General features: G+C 42.5%; 1 protein-coding gene across 1 annotated transcript in view; it reads left to right on the forward strand.

The window, feature by feature from the left end:
* Nucleotides 1–16,834, forward strand: part of SLC25A33 (solute carrier family 25 member 33) — a 24,568-nt gene extending 7,734 nt beyond the window's left edge. Inside the window, exons 2-6 of the mRNA XM_081816818.1 lie at nucleotides 6,906–7,024; nucleotides 8,783–8,883; nucleotides 10,735–10,801; nucleotides 14,469–14,749; nucleotides 16,355–16,834. Coding sequence (XP_081672944.1) covers nucleotides 6,906–7,024; nucleotides 8,783–8,883; nucleotides 10,735–10,801; nucleotides 14,469–14,749; nucleotides 16,355–16,557 — 771 coding nt within the window. The 3' untranslated portion in view covers nucleotides 16,558–16,834. The remainder of the gene's footprint in view (nucleotides 1–6,905; nucleotides 7,025–8,782; nucleotides 8,884–10,734; nucleotides 10,802–14,468; nucleotides 14,750–16,354) is intronic.
* The last annotated feature ends 2,377 nt before the right edge of the window (nucleotides 16,835–19,211 follow it).

Here is a 19,211-nt window from a genome sequence, read left to right on the forward strand (position 1 = left end):
GAGCAGGGAGCCCGATGCGGGGCTCGATCCCAGGACCCCGGGACCATGACCTGAGCCGAAGGCAGATGCTTAACAACTGAGCCACCCAGGCACCCCCCTCTGCGCTTTTTAAACATAAGATTTATAACTGAGTTTCTTGGTGGCCAAGGCAGAAAAAGGGGAATATCCTATTACATAATGCTCATCTGAAGAAAGTGCACTTGCTCTGCAGGGGAGATATGTGTCTTTCCCTGTTACGTTCTAGAAGCAGCATGTTGGGGCACCTGGGCAGCTCAGTCGTTGAGCGTCTGCCTTCGGCTCAGGTCATGGTCCCAGGGTCCTGGGATCAAGCTTGTGTTCCCTCTCACGCTGTGTCTCTCTCTGTCAAATAAATAAATAAAATCTTCTAAAAGCAGCGTGTTACTCAGCACTTACATAAAGAGAGTGCACCAGCATGGGAAGCGTGCTTTCAGGGTGCTGTAATAACCAGTGACTGCTTTTCTCTCTACCACCACCCTGGTTGAAGCAGCCCTCCTCCTGCACGTAGATTATTAGATAGCTCTCTCCTTCTTCCATTAACATGGCTGAGCTAAGGGCAGTGATGGGGGTCTACAGAGAGGGCTTTTCATCTGGTAAATGATAAAAGGAGGACAAGAGTTAGGCTTTTCCTCTATACCACAAGCCCATCAAGGTTGTCTGTGCAGTTTTAGAAGACATTGGGTTACCAAAAACCCAAGTGAATAAAATGGTTATTCACTTAAAACTAAGCAGCTTATATCTAGTCTTACTCTTTCAGGCAGAACGACTTTAAAAGACTTACCACGCAACAGAATTTCTTTACAGGAAGCTTATTTTTCAAAATGCAAATCAGTGTTTGCATGTGTCTCATGTTAGGGTAACGTATTAGGAAAAAAAAATATCCTCCACCGGAGCACCAGTAACCTTTACATTTTGAGTATAGTTACTTAAAAAGAAAAAAGGTAAGATGCTAGCATATTTAGGCTCTCGCTGTTAGATTTGCCATAGAGATTATTAATATATCAGTTTATCTCTGGTGTCTGCTTTAAAAAATCTTAAGCATTAATCTTTTTCTTTTTCCTTTCTTTCTGTCAGAGCTCCTATTCTGTAAAGTACTCAGGTATCTTATTTTTGTTTTTTCAAGTACTTTTTTAACCTGAAAAGTAATATATTAGTGAGCTAGTCTCTATCTTGTAAAAACCTTTATGTTCAGATGAGATCTTTGTTTTGGATTAGTCTGTAGTGTTCGTATTGTGATTAAAGCTAGTGAAGAGAATGAAATGCTCCAAACAAGACCCTAATTTCCTTTTGCATTTCTTTTCTAAATCAAAGTTGAAATGACTGTGGGAAAATTAGTCTGGATCCTAACATGCTTTATTATGAAACCAAAGAGTACCTATAGTAGGAACTTGATTGTTCCAGAAGAGTTTTGTAAACATCCAGATAGGTTAGCAGTTTGAATTATGTAACAAATTTGACTTTTTGCCCACTGTTAATATGCGTAGCTATGGAGACCGTCTTTCTGCAGTTCTGAAAAGGCCTGAGTCACTTGAGGACATGAGTTCCCTACTGCATTATAGATGAGAGGCTTCAGGCTTCCTAGAGCCAGAGTCCCTTAATTGTGTTTAACTGCCTTCTGGGCCTGGCTCTGCACCCTGTACGTTAATGGGACCACAGACAGAATCTAAACTTTAAAAATATTTGAATATACTGACCATTTGAAATCGTTTACATACTCTTAGAAGTTGTAAATCACTTCAAGGTGTTACTGGAGAGAAGTTTTTGTTCAGAGAGCTTGGCTTTTTGAAAGCACAGTCCTGTTTTGAGTAAAAGTAAAGTATTTACAGTTGAAAACACTAAATTCTCATGCCTCTAGTAAGAGCTGAGTGGCTTGTTTGAGCCAGTATGAAAGTTCACTCAAAGTGCAGGAACTTCATTTGGCGTGTTAGGTTTACAGAAACCCAAGAATTGTCTTTACCCCACCCATTGCTTCTGTGACTTTGTGGGCTGTCATCATGAGTTTAATATTTTTTTTTTAAGATTTTATTTATTTATTTGACAGAGAGAGACAGCTAGATAGGGAACACAAGCAGGGGGAGTGGGAGAGGGAGAAGCAGGCTTCCCGCTGAGCAGGGAGCCCCATGTGGGGCTTGATCCCAGGACCCTGGGATCATGACCTGAGCCGAAGGCAGACGCTTAAGGACTGAGCCACCCAGACGCCCCTAATATTTTTATAATCTATGACCTATACCTTGTTTTGTTTTTTTTTTTTTAAGAACTTTTTACTTTGAAATAATTTCAAACAGAATAGTTACAGAAATGGTACAGATTACTTGGTTATATTCTTTACCTCTAATCACCAATTTGTAACGTTGGCCCATTTGTTTTTTGTTTTTCTTTTTTGCTCTGTATACATACATATTTTTTCTGAACCATTGGAAAATAGGTTACACGCATTATGCCCCTTTACCCTCAGTTCTTCAGCATTTATTTCCTAAGAACAAGGGTATTCTCTTAAAGCCAAGGTATGGTTTTCAAATTCAAGAAAGTCAGTATTTATATACTGCTTTCTAACTAATCTACAGTCCATATTCATTCCTTTTATTTATTTGAGAGAGAGCATGAACAGGGGAAGGGGCAGAGGGAGAAGCAGACTTCCCCCTGAGCAGGGAGGTTGATGCAGGGCTCGATCCCAGGACTCAGGGACCATGACCTGAGCCAAAGGCAGACACTCAACCAACTGAACCACCCAGGTGCCCCCCACTCTGGTATTAGACGTTTTTCAAGGAGCCTTTCTTTTCTCCTTGCTGGGTTGTTTTTTGGTTTGGTTTGGTTTGGTTTTTTAAAAGATTTTATTTGACAGAGAGGGAACACAAGCAGGGGGAGTGGGAGAGGGAGAAGCAGGCTTCCTGCTAAGCAGGGAGCCCGATGCGGGACTCGATCCCAGGACTCTGGGATCATGACCTGAGCCGAAGGCAGATGCTTAACGACTGAGCCACCCAGGTGCCCCAAGTTTTTTGGTTTGTTTAACATTAAGATGTAATTCACATACCATACAATTTACCCATTTAAAGAATACCATCCAACTGTTTTTAGTATGTGCACAGAGTTTTGTGTGGCCAACACTACTAATTTGATTTTAGAACATTTTTATCCCTACTAAAAGAAAACCTCTCACCCATTTGCAGTCACTCGCCATCGCCCACCCCCAGCCTAGGCAACCAAGCACTAATTTACTTTCTGTCTCTGGATTTGTCTCCTCTGGACATTTCATATAAATAACATGAAACAACATACGGCCTTTTATGTCTGGCTTCTTTCACTTAATCTAATGTTTCTTGAAGGTCATCCTTGTTTTTGTGTATCAGTACTTCCTTCCTTTTTATTGCCAAGTAATGTTACATTGCATGGCTCGGTCTCATTTTAAATGCCTTGCTTTTACATTCCCCAGATGCCATGAAAAAAAAAGAAAGGTACTACTTATGGTAGCTGTGCCCTCTAATTGTGTAGTATCTCAGACAGAGGCCCTTCATGTGATGCTCAGGGCTGGCCAGAGGGTTTAGGCTGGGCTACACAAACAGGAGTGTGTCATGGGATCACTTAAAAGGGCCTGGGTTGATAACTGCCAGTAAGGAAAACATTCTATGATTAGAAAATAAGACTATTGTTTAGAGAGAGAGAGAGAAAAGAAAAGACTGTTGTCCCCCTAATATTTTGAAATAATTATTTAGATGGAACTAGGGTCCAGTTCATTACTTTTTGAAAGAATAGCTTTATTGAGTTATTACTCACATACCATAAAATTTATCCTTGTGAAGTGCACAATTCAGTGGGCTTTAGTGTAGTCACAGAGTTATGTAACCGCAACCACTATCGAATTCTAGAACATTTTCGTCACCCCGAAGGAAACATGCACCCATCAGTAGTCAGTCCCAGTTCCCCTCCCCCACCCTGGCAACCACTGATCTACTCCATCTCTCTGTGGTTAGGGATATTCTTCTCCTTGATGCTGTTGTAAATGGAATCAGTTTTTACTTTTGTATTCAGATTGTTCATTGCTACTGTATAGAAATACAATTAATTTTTGTATATTGATCTCATATCCTGCAACCTTGCTGACCTTTATTAGTTATAGTGTACGCCTTAGTATTTCTATGTGTAAGATTGTGTTGTCTGTGTGAATAAAGATAGTTTTGCTGGGGCACCCGGGTGGCTGAGTCACTTAAGTGTCCGACTCTTGATCTCAGCTCAGGTCTTGATCTCAGGGTCATGAGTTCAAAAGCCCCATGTTGGGCTCAATGCTGGGCATGGAGCCTACTTAAAAAAAAAATGATAGTTTTGCTTTTTCGTTTCCAATTTAGATACCTTTTATTTCTTTTTTCTTATCTAGATAATTGCTAGCCTGCCATTTTTGAGGATAGCTCTTACAGGTACAAGTATTCTTTCATTTTCAGGCAATTGAAATATTTTATAAACATCAAAAATTTGAGGAAGAGAAGCTAAGATTCACATTTTTTAGTTTGTACATTCAGGGACTCTAGACCATGAAAAATTACATTGACCTGAGAAAAGGAAAGAACAGGAAAGAAAACTATGAATGGATAAAAGTTGAACATTATCCAGCACGCTAGGGACCAAAACATCAACTTAACCTCTTCTGCACCAAAAATTTCAGCTTTGTTTCTAGAAACTTTCTCTATGAGAAAAGTGGAAGGTGGTAGAAATAAAATTGGCAGGATTCACTTTACCAATAGCTTTTCCATAAAGTGGAAGACACCGTTTTATTTTACCTTCAGTATCCTAATGAAAGTAAAGCATTATATAAACTCTTTTGACAACAGTACAATTATTAGTGAGCTAGATAAACTTAGAATGCTGTCAGATTGGAGGTACTAATTACCAAGTGCAGAAAAATCTGCAGTAAGAGAAGGAAATAAAATCAGAGGGGACCTCAGTGTAATGTAAATTCTCTTGGATACCATGAAAATTGAGCCATTGAAAAGAATAAATTTAACCAACTTGAAGAATCATTACGTTGGAGCGGGAAAATGCCTCTAAAGAATGTTCTACACAGGGGCGCCTGGGTGGCTCAGTCGTTGGGCATCTGCCTTCGGCTCAGGTCATGATCCCAGGGTCCTGGGTTCGAGCCCCACATCGGGCTCCCTGCTCGGCGGGAGGCCTGCTTCTCTCTCTCCCACTCCCCCTGCTTGTGTTCCCTCTCTCACTGTGTCTCTCTCTGTCAAAAAAAAAAAAAAAAAGTTCTACACAGTCCTTTCCTTAGTCACTTTTTTTTTTTTAAGATTTTATTTATTTATTTGACAGAAAGCACACACAAGCAGGGGGAGCGGGAGCAGCAGAGGCAAAGGGAGAAGCAGACTCTCCACTGAGCACAGAGCCTGATGCGGGGCTTGATCCCAGGACTCCCGGATCATGACCCGAGCTGAAGGCAGATACTTAACTGACTGAGCCATCCAGATGCTGCCCCTTAGTCACTTTCAATGAGAAAACATATTAACACTTTTTTTTTTTTTAAAGCACATTGGCAGGGGTGTGGCAAAATTGGAACCCTTGTGTATTGTTGGTAGGAATATAAAATGGTACAGCTGCTGTGATAGGACAGCATGGCAGATTCTCAAAAAATTAAACATAGAAATTACCGTATGATCCAGCAATTCCACTTCTGAGCATGTACCCCTAAGAGTTTAAACGAGGGACGTGAACAGATATTTGGACACTCATGTTCACAGCAGCATTAATCACGATAGCCAAAAGTGGAAGCAATTCGAGTATCAACAGATAAATGGATAAACAACATGTGGCCCATATACAATGGAGTATTATTCAGCCTTAAAGAAAGAAGGAAATTTTGGCACATTCTGCAACATAGATGAACGTTAATGTCACTGTGCTGAATAAAAGAAGCCAGCCACAAAAGGACGAATACTGAACAATTGCACTCCTATGAGGTCCCTAAAGTAGTCTAATTCATAGAGACAGAAAGCAAAATGGTGGTTACCAAGGGCTGGGGTGGGGGGGAGGTTAATAGGGAGTTAGTATTTAACAGGTATGGATTGCAGTTCAAGGAGATGAAAAAGTTTTGGAGATGGATTGTAATGGTTGTACAACATTATGGAAATACTTAATGCCACTGAACTGTGCACTTTAAAATGGTAAGTTTTTATGTATATGTTACCATGATTTTTTTTTTTTAAAGATTTTATTTATTTGACAGACACAGCAAGAGAGGGAACACAAGCAGGGGGAGCGAGAGAGGGAGAAGCAGGCCTCCCACCGAGCAGGGAGCCCTATATGGGGCTCGAATGCAGGACCCTGAGATCATGACCTGAGCCGAAGGCAGACGCCTAACAACTGAGCCACCCAGGCGCCCCATGTTACCATGATTTTTAAAAATTAAAAAGAAAAAGTGTTCTCTTGGAGCTTGAGATACTGTGCTTTAACTTTAAAAAACATTCATCCAGCCCTTGAAAATAATTTGGTTTTTCTATTCTGTAGATCCCTGATTGGGGCCCTTCTACAGTAAGTAAAGATCTGAAGATAGGATTATTAGAAAGAAGGAGTAAACCCAAAAGAAATACGATCCAAAGAAATAAGACATGATTCCCTGGAGCAGCTGCTTTGCCAGATGCTTGTCCTACCTCACTAAGATTTCAGTGTGTAGTACAAACCCTGAACATCTTGGTCCTTCATGAACCAGGGAAAAAGCTTCTTGAAAAGAGGTCAAACTGATGCTTCTGAAGCCTGCTTTTTCACTACAGTAATGAAAGCAGTGTTCTTCAGCCTTCTGATGCTGTATTGTAATATAACCAGATAAGAGTCTGGGGTCTCGTAAACATTCTGTTCTGTATTCACAGAGCTGATGTGAAGGCTGATGCCTCACTGTTGCATAGGCCCTGCCTAAGGATTTTAAAGATCTTCTCTTATTATTCAGGTCAATCTTGGAGAAGGAGGGACCAAAGTCACTTTTTAGAGGCTTGGGTCCAAATTTGGTTGGAGTTGCGCCATCAAGGTAAGCATTAAACGTCCAGCTGGCTCACTACATATAATACTCCTTTCTTACTGAAGTGCAGTCCTGCTAGATGGCCAGTTTCTTTTTCTGTATGGGATTTGCCTAGTTGCAGCTGACATACAGAGTAGTGACAACTGCTAGTGTATCTTGTGGTGTGTGTGTGTGAGAGAGAGAGAGAGAGAGACTCTAGTTATTTTATTCTTCAGTGAAAATCTTCTCATCACCTGGAATCTTCTAAACAAGTATCTGCTACTTCCTGTATGGTACGTGGCTAGCAATATTGGCATCACCTGGGGCTTGTTAGACCTGCACACTCTCAGGCCATACCCCAGACCTACACCGCCTTCTAGCAAGATCCCCAGGTGATTCATATGCACTTGGTAGCACTGATCTGAAGCAATTTTAAAGGCTTCTAGCCTTTACTTTATTTTAAACACCCTTATTTCGGTATCTCTTTAAAGCCTGTTTGAGAAAAGTGACCAGGTGAGTGTGTGTGTAGCATATCTCTGAAAAGTAGATAAGAAATTGCTTCTAGAAATTGCCTCCTGGGAGGGGCGCTGGGTGGCAGGGTAGAATACTTTTATATTACTTTATGTAATAACTCGGATAGACTTTAAAGATAATTAATCTTTATAACAAAAATGAAAACGTTTTCTATAAGGTAAAGACTAAAAGCTTCCTAGAATTCTTGCAGATTTGTGCTCTGAGGTGATTTATACACAAATCACCTGAGAATGTTGTAAAAATTCAGATTCTTAGTAAATCCTTTTGTTCCTTTAGAATTTTGTAGCATATGTGTATCATCTATTTAAAAATAAAAGCACTAGTCTGTGAGATTATATGGGGTATGCATTATAATAGATGGTAGACGTACTGCATATGTATAGTAAATAAAATTGAGTTGTATTTCCTCATGGACAGTGCTCATTTGGTAACAGGTGTTAATCTGATGTAGCTTCCTGGCTGCCACACCCATTTAGAACAGTTGGGACCTAGAAAAAAAACAGAATACTGTTACATAAACACAATAATGATAAGTAGTCCAGAGCCTAAGTTGAAAAATACATTCTATGATTGATGCATTGGCCAGCCAAAATAAAGAAGCATTTTCCCTGGCATTGCTGGTGAAGGAGCAGGGAAAATACCAACCAGCCCCTACTCCCCAGCCCCAGTAAGAAAGAAGTCAAAAGAGGGAAAGCAAAGACCAGACCAGAGCTGGGGATGGGGATGGGAGGGCGCCTAGCCTCCACCTACAGGAGCTGCAGGGTTGAGGGAGGCGGGGGCGTATTCAGTGGCGGAAGCTCTACACGAAAATATGCTCGTGATGATTGTTCCCTACGTGACCCTGAGTCATCAAAAAAAAAAAGTCAAATTATATTTGACATACTCATTGTGGTGTAAGGCAGGACAAGTGTGGTATATTTTAGAAGTATTACAAATTTTAGAAGTTTCAATATAGATTTTGGTGCTTAAAGAATTGACATCCAAAATGAAGAATATAAATAGATTTTATATAGTACCAAAATCTCCTCTTCCTCAATTATTTTGGACACTTCTACCATCACTGAATACTTTCTGGAGGGACAAGCAGGAGCTTTCTGCAGGGGCCTGCAGCAGCTTTTGGTTTTACAGATGAGGTCAAGCTTTTGGTTACATGTTAACCTTCTTTCTCATATTTTCCTAAATATTTCAGAGGTTGCGGAGGGACGTACATAGTGCCATGCGAATGTCTGTAGCATTCTCTCTTTCTTCAAACAGGGCTGTGTACTTTGCGTGTTACTCCAAAGCCAAAGAGCAGTTCAATGGCATTTTTGTGCCTAACAGTAATATTGTGCATATTTTCTCAGCTGGCTCTGCAGGTATGTTACCCTAGTGAGTGGAGATAAGTTTCCCACTTCCCTAAAGCATGTGTTGTGCCAAACAGCTTTTTCCAGGAATTAGAAATTAGCTCTCTGCTTCTTTTGCATCTAAAAACATTTTTCTAACGCTTTATGTTAGAACTAATAAAACAGGAATGTATGAGAATAGTTTGTAACCTGGTTCCATTTTCTTTGATAACTAAGACTTCTACTCTCCCTCAAAATTTACCTGTGCTCATGTATACTACTGGTGAGTGTTATGTCTCTTTTAAAGGAATATTAATGCATTTTCATGTCTTTCTGTTTCATTAAGTTTTTTTTTTTTTTTTAAAGATTTTATTTATTTATTTGACAGAGACAGAGATAGCGAGAGCAGGAACACAAGCAGCGGGAGTGGGAGAGGGAGAAGCAGGCTTCCCCTCAAGGAGGGAGCCCGATGTGGGACTCGTTCCCAGGACCCTGGGATCATGACCTGAGCCGAAGGCAGACGCCTAACGACTGAGCCACCCAGGCACCCTCATTAAGTTATTTTTAAAGGTGGAGCTTTTTTGTGTGTGACTCCCCATGGTGTCCAGCGTACCCTGTGGATAGCTGGCATTTCTGCCCACAGCTGGGTTCTGTGATGAGGGCTTGGGGCTGTGGAGGAGATCTTTTAGGAGGGCTGGTACCAGATCAGGTAGTATGGGAGTCATTCCACTCACTATAGAAAATGCGTAACAGGATTTGTTCCTCAGGAAATACTTGGCAAAGAACCACGGACTTGTAGATTGCTGAGAGAAGGCTATGTCTTTTTAGGTATCATTTTATGTCTGGTGTAAATAGAAGAGTATTCCAGAGAACTTAAACAGGCATTCTGTGAAACGTTTCTGCCTCCTGCCAGCCTGTCAGGTTTTGTCTGCCTCTGTCATTCCAAATAAAAGTTCTAGTAACCTATCTGAGTAGTTATAAGTCATAATTACTAGACCCCAAGTAGAAGATAGCTGCTTCACACAAGAAAGGAGTTTCTGCCAAATACAGAGCTCCGAGGAGGAAATGCAGAGTGGCAGAATGAACGGGTCAACCCTCACTGATGAGGGTGGTAGTAAGTGAGCCATAAGCCCTAAGCTGTTGATCAGTTTTGTGACTTTTGCAAAATTAACTTAGAGGAAAGGTTGCCAAATAAAGGAGACCTGGAGGGAGTTCTCTAAACCACTCTCTGGGTCCTAATTAATCTGCTTAGGACTGTGGAGGGGACGAGGTGTTCAGAGCTCACCATGTGACAGGCTGATGCCACGGTACTGCTCTTTCTGGTTGGTCTGGAACAATGAGCAACATTAAGATGAGGAAGACTTGAAAAATGGTTCCTATAAGCAGATCGGTCTTTAAAACTTCCAATTTCCTGATATGATTAGTGAGATACTAAAATGTGTATGTTCAGATTCAGGTAAATGGAGATTTAGTGGCTTCTATTTTAAGTTTGATATAAGGTAACCTTTTGGATTAGATCACCAACTTTTTAAAACAAATTATTTCTGGACCTGAAGCTTATAAATTCAGTTTTAGAATAGTTTACATATTTATCATAGGAATTGCATTTACAGAAATATCAACAGCACCATCTACAGGTTGGAAAAACTAGACAGGGCTCTAGAAAATTGAGAGATTTCTTTTAGGTACAAGATATCAATAGATGTTACATTTTAGGGGACTGTACCTTCCATCTGCAGTCTGGAAATATAACTGCTTCCTACTATCCATTTTTACTATTAAGCCATTTAAATCCTGATCTCAAAGTTTATCATATGAAATAGCTTTAATAAGCATGGACTGTGTTCAGTGATGATGTTTTCTGTTTCTTTTTTTTTCTTCCAGCTTTTGTCACAAATACCTTAATGAATCCTATATGGATGGTTAAAACCCGGATGCAGCTAGAACGGAAGTAAGTTATTAATTGTTCCTTCCTAAATATTCGTGGAGATTTTCTTTTTCCTCCCAACTCCAGTTGTGAAATGAGATGTACAGAGCCCTTAGGCATCCCCATCCTTGTTTTTTCCTGAATATAAGCTATATGTAGAAACTCCTTTTGTTTTGATATGTCTGCTGCCAGCCGTTGTGGGGATATGAGAGCCAACAGAAGTTACCACTCGGGGGAGGTTGGAAGCTTATGGCCCCTGATCTGCTCCTAACTTCTCTCAGATAGTTGGTGGGTCTCCACTCTTGGCCGACCCCACCCTCAACTGGAGCGCTGTGGGCTCCTCCAGATGGCCTCTCTTTTAAGTGGGAAGAAGCCGGTAAGGGTAGAATGGCAAAGGGTCATTTTAATCTCCAAGGCCCTCAAATTTACTGGATTTCTGCCCTGAAACTCTGGCCCGTGGTTCTTTTTTTTTTTTTTTTTAAGATTTTATTTATTTGACAGAGAACACACAAGCTGGGGGATCAGCAGGCAGAGGGAGAAGCAGGCTCCCCACTGAGCAGAGAGCCTGACATGGGGCTCGATCCCAGGACCCCGGGATCATGACCTGAGCCAAAGGCAGACACTCAACCGACTGAGCCACGCAGGCACCCTGGCCCGTGGTTCTTAACATTTTCTTTTTTTTTTTTTTTTTAAAGATTTTATTTATTTATTTGAGAGAGAGAATGAGATAGAGCGAGCATGAGAGTGGGGGGAGGGTCAGGGGGAGAAGCAGACTCCCTGCCAAGCAGGGAGCCCGATGTGGGACTCGATCCCAGGACTCCAGGATCATGACCTGAGCCGAAGGCAGTCGCTTAACCAACTGAGCCACCCAGGCGCCCGGTTCTTAACATTTTCATGCTGTGGATCCCTTTGGCAGTCTGGGAAGCCTCTGCAGTTGCTTTTCAGAGTAATATTTTTTAAAGCAATGGAAACCAATTGTTGAAGTATAATTATCAATGTTTTTTTAAAATGCAATATAGTAATATACCTCTTTAATACCGTAAATAACAAGATCAAACGGTGGCCCAGTAACCACCATAATTTCAAAGACGTGATAGTGATAAGGGACACTCTCATCGAATTCTAAGAACCCTTGTGTAACCGTGTGGCCTGGAAATACGTGTGGGCACTGGAAGCTTTCAGCTAGTCCAGCCGAATTCTAAGCAACCTGTAAAGAAAAGAGAGAAGCAGCAAGAATACCCCCCTGGACGTGTAACTAGGGGTCTGCCTTACTTTGTTTTTTCTCTCTAATGACCACGAAAACCTCTGAATTGGTCTCAGATTACATGTTTCCCCAATCCATTCTGTGTGAAAGAACCTTCTAGAATGCATCAGATCTCATCATTTTGGACAGATCGCTAGCTGATAATCCTTCAGTGAATCTTGCTTACTCTCACGGTCAAATCCTAACTCCTGGGCTTAACATTCAAGGTCCTTTGCAATTTTCTAAAACTGTCATGTGCTCTTAGGCTTCCATCTCCCCGAGTGTGCTGTCCCTCACCAGGAATCCCTCTCCCGCTCTTGTCGCTCAGGAACACTTGCTTGTCCTTCAGGCTTCTGACCAGCATCCTCTCCTGGAAACCTTTGGTAATCACTCCCCATTCCAGGTGTGCCCCACACAGTCCTGGTATCATTCCTGCTTAGCAGCAGGTACGTGCACAAGTCAGCTAGGAGACTGGACGTGCACTCTTTTAAATCTCCATGCTCCATGCAATGTCCATGCTCAGGACATTGTATTTTTTTTTTTTTTAAGATTTATTTGTTTGTTTTAGAGAAAGAGTGCCTGAGTGGGGGGAGGGGCAGAGGGAGAGAGAGAATCCTCAGGCAGACTCCCCGCTAAGCACGGAGCCTGACTCAGGGCTGAGTCCCAGGACCCTGAGATCATGACCTGAGCCCAGATCAAGAATCGGACGCTTAACCGACCAAGCTCTCCGGGCGCCCCCATGCTCAGGACATTTTAAAAAGCTTGTTTGGGTGGGCTCTGTTAACCAGTTCTGCAACAATGCAGATTTGTTGCATGCTTGCTGTGTACTAGTCACTGGGGAAAAGGGGGTTAAGCCATAGGCCCTGCCTTCCAGAAGCTCACAGCTTTACAGAAAATAAAGAGAATTGTAGGCTGATGAAATAGGGGCCAGAAATGCTAAGGACCCCAGAGGTCCCTCATGCCATCCAGGCAGGGCGGGCACAGGAGGGCCTCCCGCGGCAGTGATGTCCACCCTCTACCGTCTGAAAAATAATGGGGAGGGGGCCCTGGCACTGCACGTGCTTCAGGCCAAGAATAGGGTATGCGGAAAATCTAGAGACAAGAAACACTCGTTTCTGGGTACCCGAAGGAAGTGGTTGGAGTGTGCTCTGGGTGTGTGTGTGTGTGTGGTGTGCGCGTGCACGCTGGAGGAGGGGGGGATCATAGAAAGCCAAGGCTGCAGAAATGCATGGGGTAGGGGGCATATCCTTCAAAGCCCTGGGAGGGTCTTGGAGTTTGGCTTCGGGCTTTAATTTGAGGGCCGTGGGGGGCCATTAGAGCCGTGGTTTGGGGTGGGAGTGGGGAACACTCTGCCCCCCAGGGGACATTTGGCAATGTCTGGAGACATTTCCAGTTGTCACAACTTAGGTGGGATGCTTCTGGCATCTGGTGGGTAAAGGCTGGGGTATTGCTCAGCATCCTACAATGCAAGGACAGCTTCCACAGCAGAGAATCATCTGGTGGAAAGTGTCAGTAGTGCCCAGATTGAGAAACTCTACATTAGAGGCTTTTAAGCAGGGCAGTGGTGTGGTCAGATCTGTATTAGAAAGGTCGCTCCAGCTAGGGTGTGGAAGCCTCGGAAAGACACAAGGAAGAAGGGGAGAGCCCACTGTGACTGGTTGGAGCAAGGGGCGCGCTGGGCTTCAGCGCCGGGGGAGGACTCTGTGGTGCAGACCAGTGGATACGCTGTCAGGCCCTGGGGTTCCCTCTGCATTAGGCAGTTTAGGATACTTGCCATCATGAGCCAGGAGCAGTGAGCCTGAAGCCTTTTATTAGTTCTTACGTAGTTTATTTGATATTTATCATTCCATAAATTTAGAAATAATGGAATCAAAACACACCATCTGGAGACTAGAGTTAAGAAAGCTCACTAGCGTAAGCAACCTCGCGCTCACTGCCCAGGCGGAATGTTGGTGAGGCTTTTCCTTCGGCATTTTCTGAAAGCACATTTGTGCCATGATTGTAATTATACTCACTGTATAATTGCGTCCTGCTTTCCACGCAAGCACTTCCACATAGTTGACTGCCTTCTCAACTATGTTAACCTAGTGTGCGTATCATAGTTTACTTATCTATTCCTATTTTTAGATATTCTGACTGTTTGGATTATATCGCAGTTATATTTTCCTCTGTGATGAACGTCTTCCTCCGTCCGGCTCTTTTCTAAAGTTAGGTCAGAGGCTATGGACATGTTTTCATGACTCTTGGTACAGATGCACATACTTTCTGTGGCTTATCAGGTGCCCCATCTGGTGGGCCTGGGCTCAGCTGAACACAGGACACGGAAGACATATTTCACCTGCCGTATAATTTCTCTTTATACTCAATGCTTATTTTTTGCAGCTTGATACAGGAGCCCAGCTCCTCCTGAGTGTGGACTTTAACAGCTCTTCATTGATCTTTACACAGAGTGAGAGGCTCTAAGCAGATGAACACAGTCCAGTGTGCTCGCTATGTTTACCAGACAGAAGGCATCCGTGGCTTCTACAGGGGATTAACGGCCTCGTATGCTGGAATTTCAGAAACTATCATCTGTTTTGCTATTTATGAAAGTTTGAAGAAGTATCTGAAAGAAGCTCCATTAGCCTCTTCTACAAACGGGACTGAGAAGAGTTCCCCGAGTTTTTTTGGACTTATGGCAGCTGCTGCGATTTCTAAGGGGTGTGCTTCCTGCATCGCTTATCCGCACGGTATGTTTTGCTTTTTCTTCCAGAACAGTAAAGCAGCTGTGCGGTTCGTGTCACGGTCCGTGTATGTAGACCTCTGCAGCTCCCAGTGCAGTGCCAGTGTCCGCAGGTCCTGAGGTGACGGAGTACAGGTCACTGGCTTCTACCGTCTGTAGGTTATGGGAGCGGCAGGCGCTCAGCTCGGCTCCGCTCAGCTCCAGCTACTAGTGGCCAAAACGTATTGTGCAGAACGTGGGCCCTCTGTTGTAGAACTTCAGGTGTTTTCAGAGAAGCCAGAAATCTGGATTTTATTTAAAATTCCTCAATTTAAGGGTGCCTGGGTGGCTCAGTTGGTTAAGCAACTGCCTTCGGCTCAGGTCATGATCCTGGAGTCCCGGGATCGAGTCCCGCGTCCGGCTCCCTGCTCGGCGGGGAGTCTGCTTCTCCCTCTGACCCTCCCCCCTCTCATGTGCTCTCTCTCTCTCTCTCAAATAAATAAATAAATAAATAAATAAATCTTTAAAATTCCTCGATTTAAAAAAATGGTGTGAGTGCCAACCAAAAAAAAAAAAATCTCTGTTTCCACTTTGAATGGAGTGCTGAGTGAGGCTACTTTGCTAAGTCTATTTTTTAAGGAATTAGAGACCTAATGTTCCACTGACCTACTTTTTTTATTTTTTATTTTTTTTAAAGATCTTATTTATTTATTTGACAGAGAGAGGGAACACAAGCAGGGGGGAGTGGGAGAGGGAGAAGCAGGCTTCCCGCAGAGCAGAGAGCCCGATGCAGGGCTCGATCCCAGGACCCTGGGATCATGACCTGAGCCGAAGGCAGACGCTTAACCAACTGAGCCAGCCAGGCGCCCCATCCACTGACCTACTTTAAAAAAGAATAGCTTAGTTTATTGTACCATGCAAAACGGGTTTTGTTTCCAAAAGCCCGCTGTGCTGTCAGCTGTGACGAATGTACGTGGTCAGCTCCAAAGCAGGTAATTGAGCCCCTGTCACATGCTGGGACACTAAGCGGCTCCCCAGGGCTCAGGGAAAAGAGGTTGGGCTGCCTTCTGTGGGGTGGGGAAGATGGGAGCGTGCCAGGCAGTGGCAGGTGTCAGGCTGGGGGTGGCTGCGTCAGGGAGGGCCAGGTGTGCAAAGGTTTGAAAATGTAGGAGGCAGCTTTTGAGCTGGAGAGAGTGGTGGAGAAGGGTTTTAGTGGGAGAGGAAGTTGGCAAGTACATGAAAAGAAAATCTTGTTGATGATTTGCCGTGCTTAATACAAACTACACCTTCAGTGAAATTACAGCATTTGCTTAATTGGGAGTAGAAAACCACAAACTATCTTAAAATGAAGTCCCATTCAAAGTAAGCTTTTACAGTCCCTTAAAAGTTACTTTGTACTTTTGTCTGTATATGTAATGTCCCTAATTGACCATTTCCCAGAGTTAGAAAATGTTCTAAAAAGATTGCAACTTTTCATTGTCCCTAAGCGACTTTGCTGTCCAAGTAGAACTCCGATGGCAAATAGCCAGAGATGTACATTGACGGTTACAGAGCTGTGTGCTTTGAATTCTCTCATTGTATCACTTGGTGATGCAGTTCGTTTGTAGCATAAAGTATGTGTTTCTGTCTGCAGAAGTCATAAGGACACGGCTCCGGGAGGAAGGCACCAAGTACAAGTCTTTTGTCCAGACCGCTCGGCTGGTCTTCCGGGAAGAAGGTTACCTTGCCTTCTATAGAGGACTGTTTGCCCAGCTCATCCGGCAGATACCAAATACTGCCATTGTGTTGTCTACCTATGAGTTAATTGTGTACCTGTTAGAAGACCGTACCCAGTAATGGGCCAGAAAATTGTGCCCTAGAAGAATAAAATTGAAAAACTCTAGAGAAAATTTTTTTTCCATTGATGTTTAGAATGTTTGAGACTGAAACAGGAAAGGCCATAAAATATGTGGCCTGTATCACCCGTTGGACATTTCCTTTTGGATTCATGTTTTCTGGAAGGTTTAAATTCATTAACGTTAATAGTTAATTATAACTTTTGTTTTTTTAACTTAAGAGGATTCAGGATTAAGCAGCAGCTAAATTAAATCATGCTACTTAATTTAAGTATAAATTTGGTTTGTGTCCTCTTTTATGTTCACTGTGCTGTAAACTTATTCCTAAGTACTTTAGTGAAACATGACCCTAGAAATGCAGAGAAAACCTGCAGAATCAAAATACAACTTATTGTCTCATGTGACACTACACCGCTGAACAGGTAAGATGTGTCACATTTTGGTGGCACTGGGTGGACCGGGACAGACTTCCCAGCCATTTTTTTTATCTGTACATTTCCAAGTCTCACGCAGATTGATAATTTAAGCCTTCAGTCTGCTGAGTTAAAAAAAAAATAAGTACAACTTTCTGATACTAAATATTTTAAACTGTGAACATCTTTCTAAAGTTATCCTTTATCCCCAGTTTGAACCAAAGGCAGGAGTTTTAATGAACTATTCACCGATTATCTTACTCCTGGACCTGTTTCCAGAAGTTTAAGTCTGGTCAAGCCCAGGTACCTTATATAAGTGTCAGCTGTGAATGTGGAGGAGGGTGAGTAATAGACTTTTCCTGTCAGGTCTTTAACCCTGTTCTTGGGTCCCTAGCACTGGGGAGAGGGAGGTGACACAGGGTTGATTGCCCACCTCTCAGAGAGTTCTCTTTTATTCTCACAGGAGGTGTGTTTAAATACCCTAGTTCAATGTTTAAAAAAAAAAAAAAAAAGCCTACAAATGACCAGAATTTTAACCACACCCCATCACTCCCCATTTTTAAAGGACATTTAATAAGGGACAAAGATAATGCAGAAGGCAGGTAAGACGGACGGCCTTCCATTAGCTCTTCCACTGGAATTTGCTTATTGTCCATTGAGATTAGTTTTCAGTCTGAATATCTAGAAAGATACTGGATTCTAATAACTGATGCATTATAGTTTCAGATTCAGTTGCAGATGCACTGGGATGAGAATAGGATATTTTCAAATTGTATTTAAATGGAGTTTAACTTTGCTCATCTTTAGGCATGAAGGAGGTTAGTTGGTTTGCTTGAGCTCACTGGTAGAATTTGCTTGAACTGTAGCAACTGTGTGGAAGTCCAAATAAATCACTTTAGTCAAGCATCAGTGCTTGTAAACCGCATAGCAGTCAAGAGATTTCTATTCCAGGAGCTCGCTTTAACTGTTTGATAGTGGCATTTAGCAGCATCTTCCTATTTTAGTATTCATATTAAAACCTGAATTTTTCCTCAAGATTTGAAGGTTTAAAAATTAGGTTGCTTAATATTTGCTAATTGGGTATGAGAATTATTTGAAAATAATTTTCATTTCTACATTCTTGAATTAATAAATTTGATGCTGACCTAGGATCATTTAGTTCTCTGATTGCTTCTGCACCAGAACATTGAAATGAAAAAGGTGAGCACCAGAAGTAGGAAGAAAAGCAGGAAACCATAAAGTGGCTTGTCAGATTTAAAATGGGAATTGTCGCTGTTTGAGCTGTCCATGGGGAGATCCCATGATTTATTTCTCTCTTGCGCACAAGCTCAGTCATTGGGATTTCATTATTTTTAAGTAGCCATACATATAAGACTTGAAGTACCAAACACTGTGTAAGATGTTCTGTATTTTCTCATGGAAATTATTTCTGACACCACCTCTTGAGGCAGGTATTACCATAATCCACATTTTACAAATAAGAGAGGCTCAGAGGTTTAATGACTTGTTTGAGGTCTGAGAGATGGTAAGTTGTAAAATGGCCAGTAGTGGGTTTGTAGTGCATGTTGGGTAGGTGAATATAAGCTAAAGGGGGCATCTGAGCCTGTGGAATGGTCTGACCGAAGCCAAGGTCCAGCAAACCATTCCATTCACTCAAGGATCACGAGCCCACAGGCACTACCACTGATGAAGGTGAGATCACACTAGTGTAACCCCCAGGACACTGTTGGCCACCCTGTGAGTGGGACATCGTGCAGTCTCTGAATCTAACTTGGAAGGAAAATGGTACTTAAATACAGTGCGACACATTATAAAGGAGGTTTCACTGCTCTTTGTGCATTTGTGGTGAGAGCAGCAACACGGTCAAAGCAAGGCCTTGGCCCTGACCCACGTGGAAGAAACAGCAGCAGCCTCTCTCTCCAGCCCCTGGGTCCTGTGCCCTGCTCCCTGCCCTCTCTGCAGCTCCTAGAAATGCCGGTGACTAGGGTGCAGGACAGATTAATTGGCAACAGGAAACAACGGTAACATTTGCTGCTAAATGACCCCACACCAACACTGTCCACCACAGGAAGAACTCCAATGTTGACCTCAGAAATGCTGGAAAAGTGTGGACACTGAGACATGTATTGTATAACTGAATACGAATATTTACAACCAGCTGGGTTTTTTGTTTTGTTTAGTTATGAAAGTAATTTAGCTCAAGCCAATAATACTGAAACTGGCATAAAGTGAATCTTCTCTA

This window comes from Leptonychotes weddellii, chromosome 4 (assembly GCF_054177405.1).
Source record: "Leptonychotes weddellii isolate Sample4059 chromosome 4, ASM5417740v2, whole genome shotgun sequence".
In the NCBI taxonomy this organism is placed as follows: Eukaryota; Metazoa; Chordata; class Mammalia; order Carnivora; family Phocidae; genus Leptonychotes; species Leptonychotes weddellii.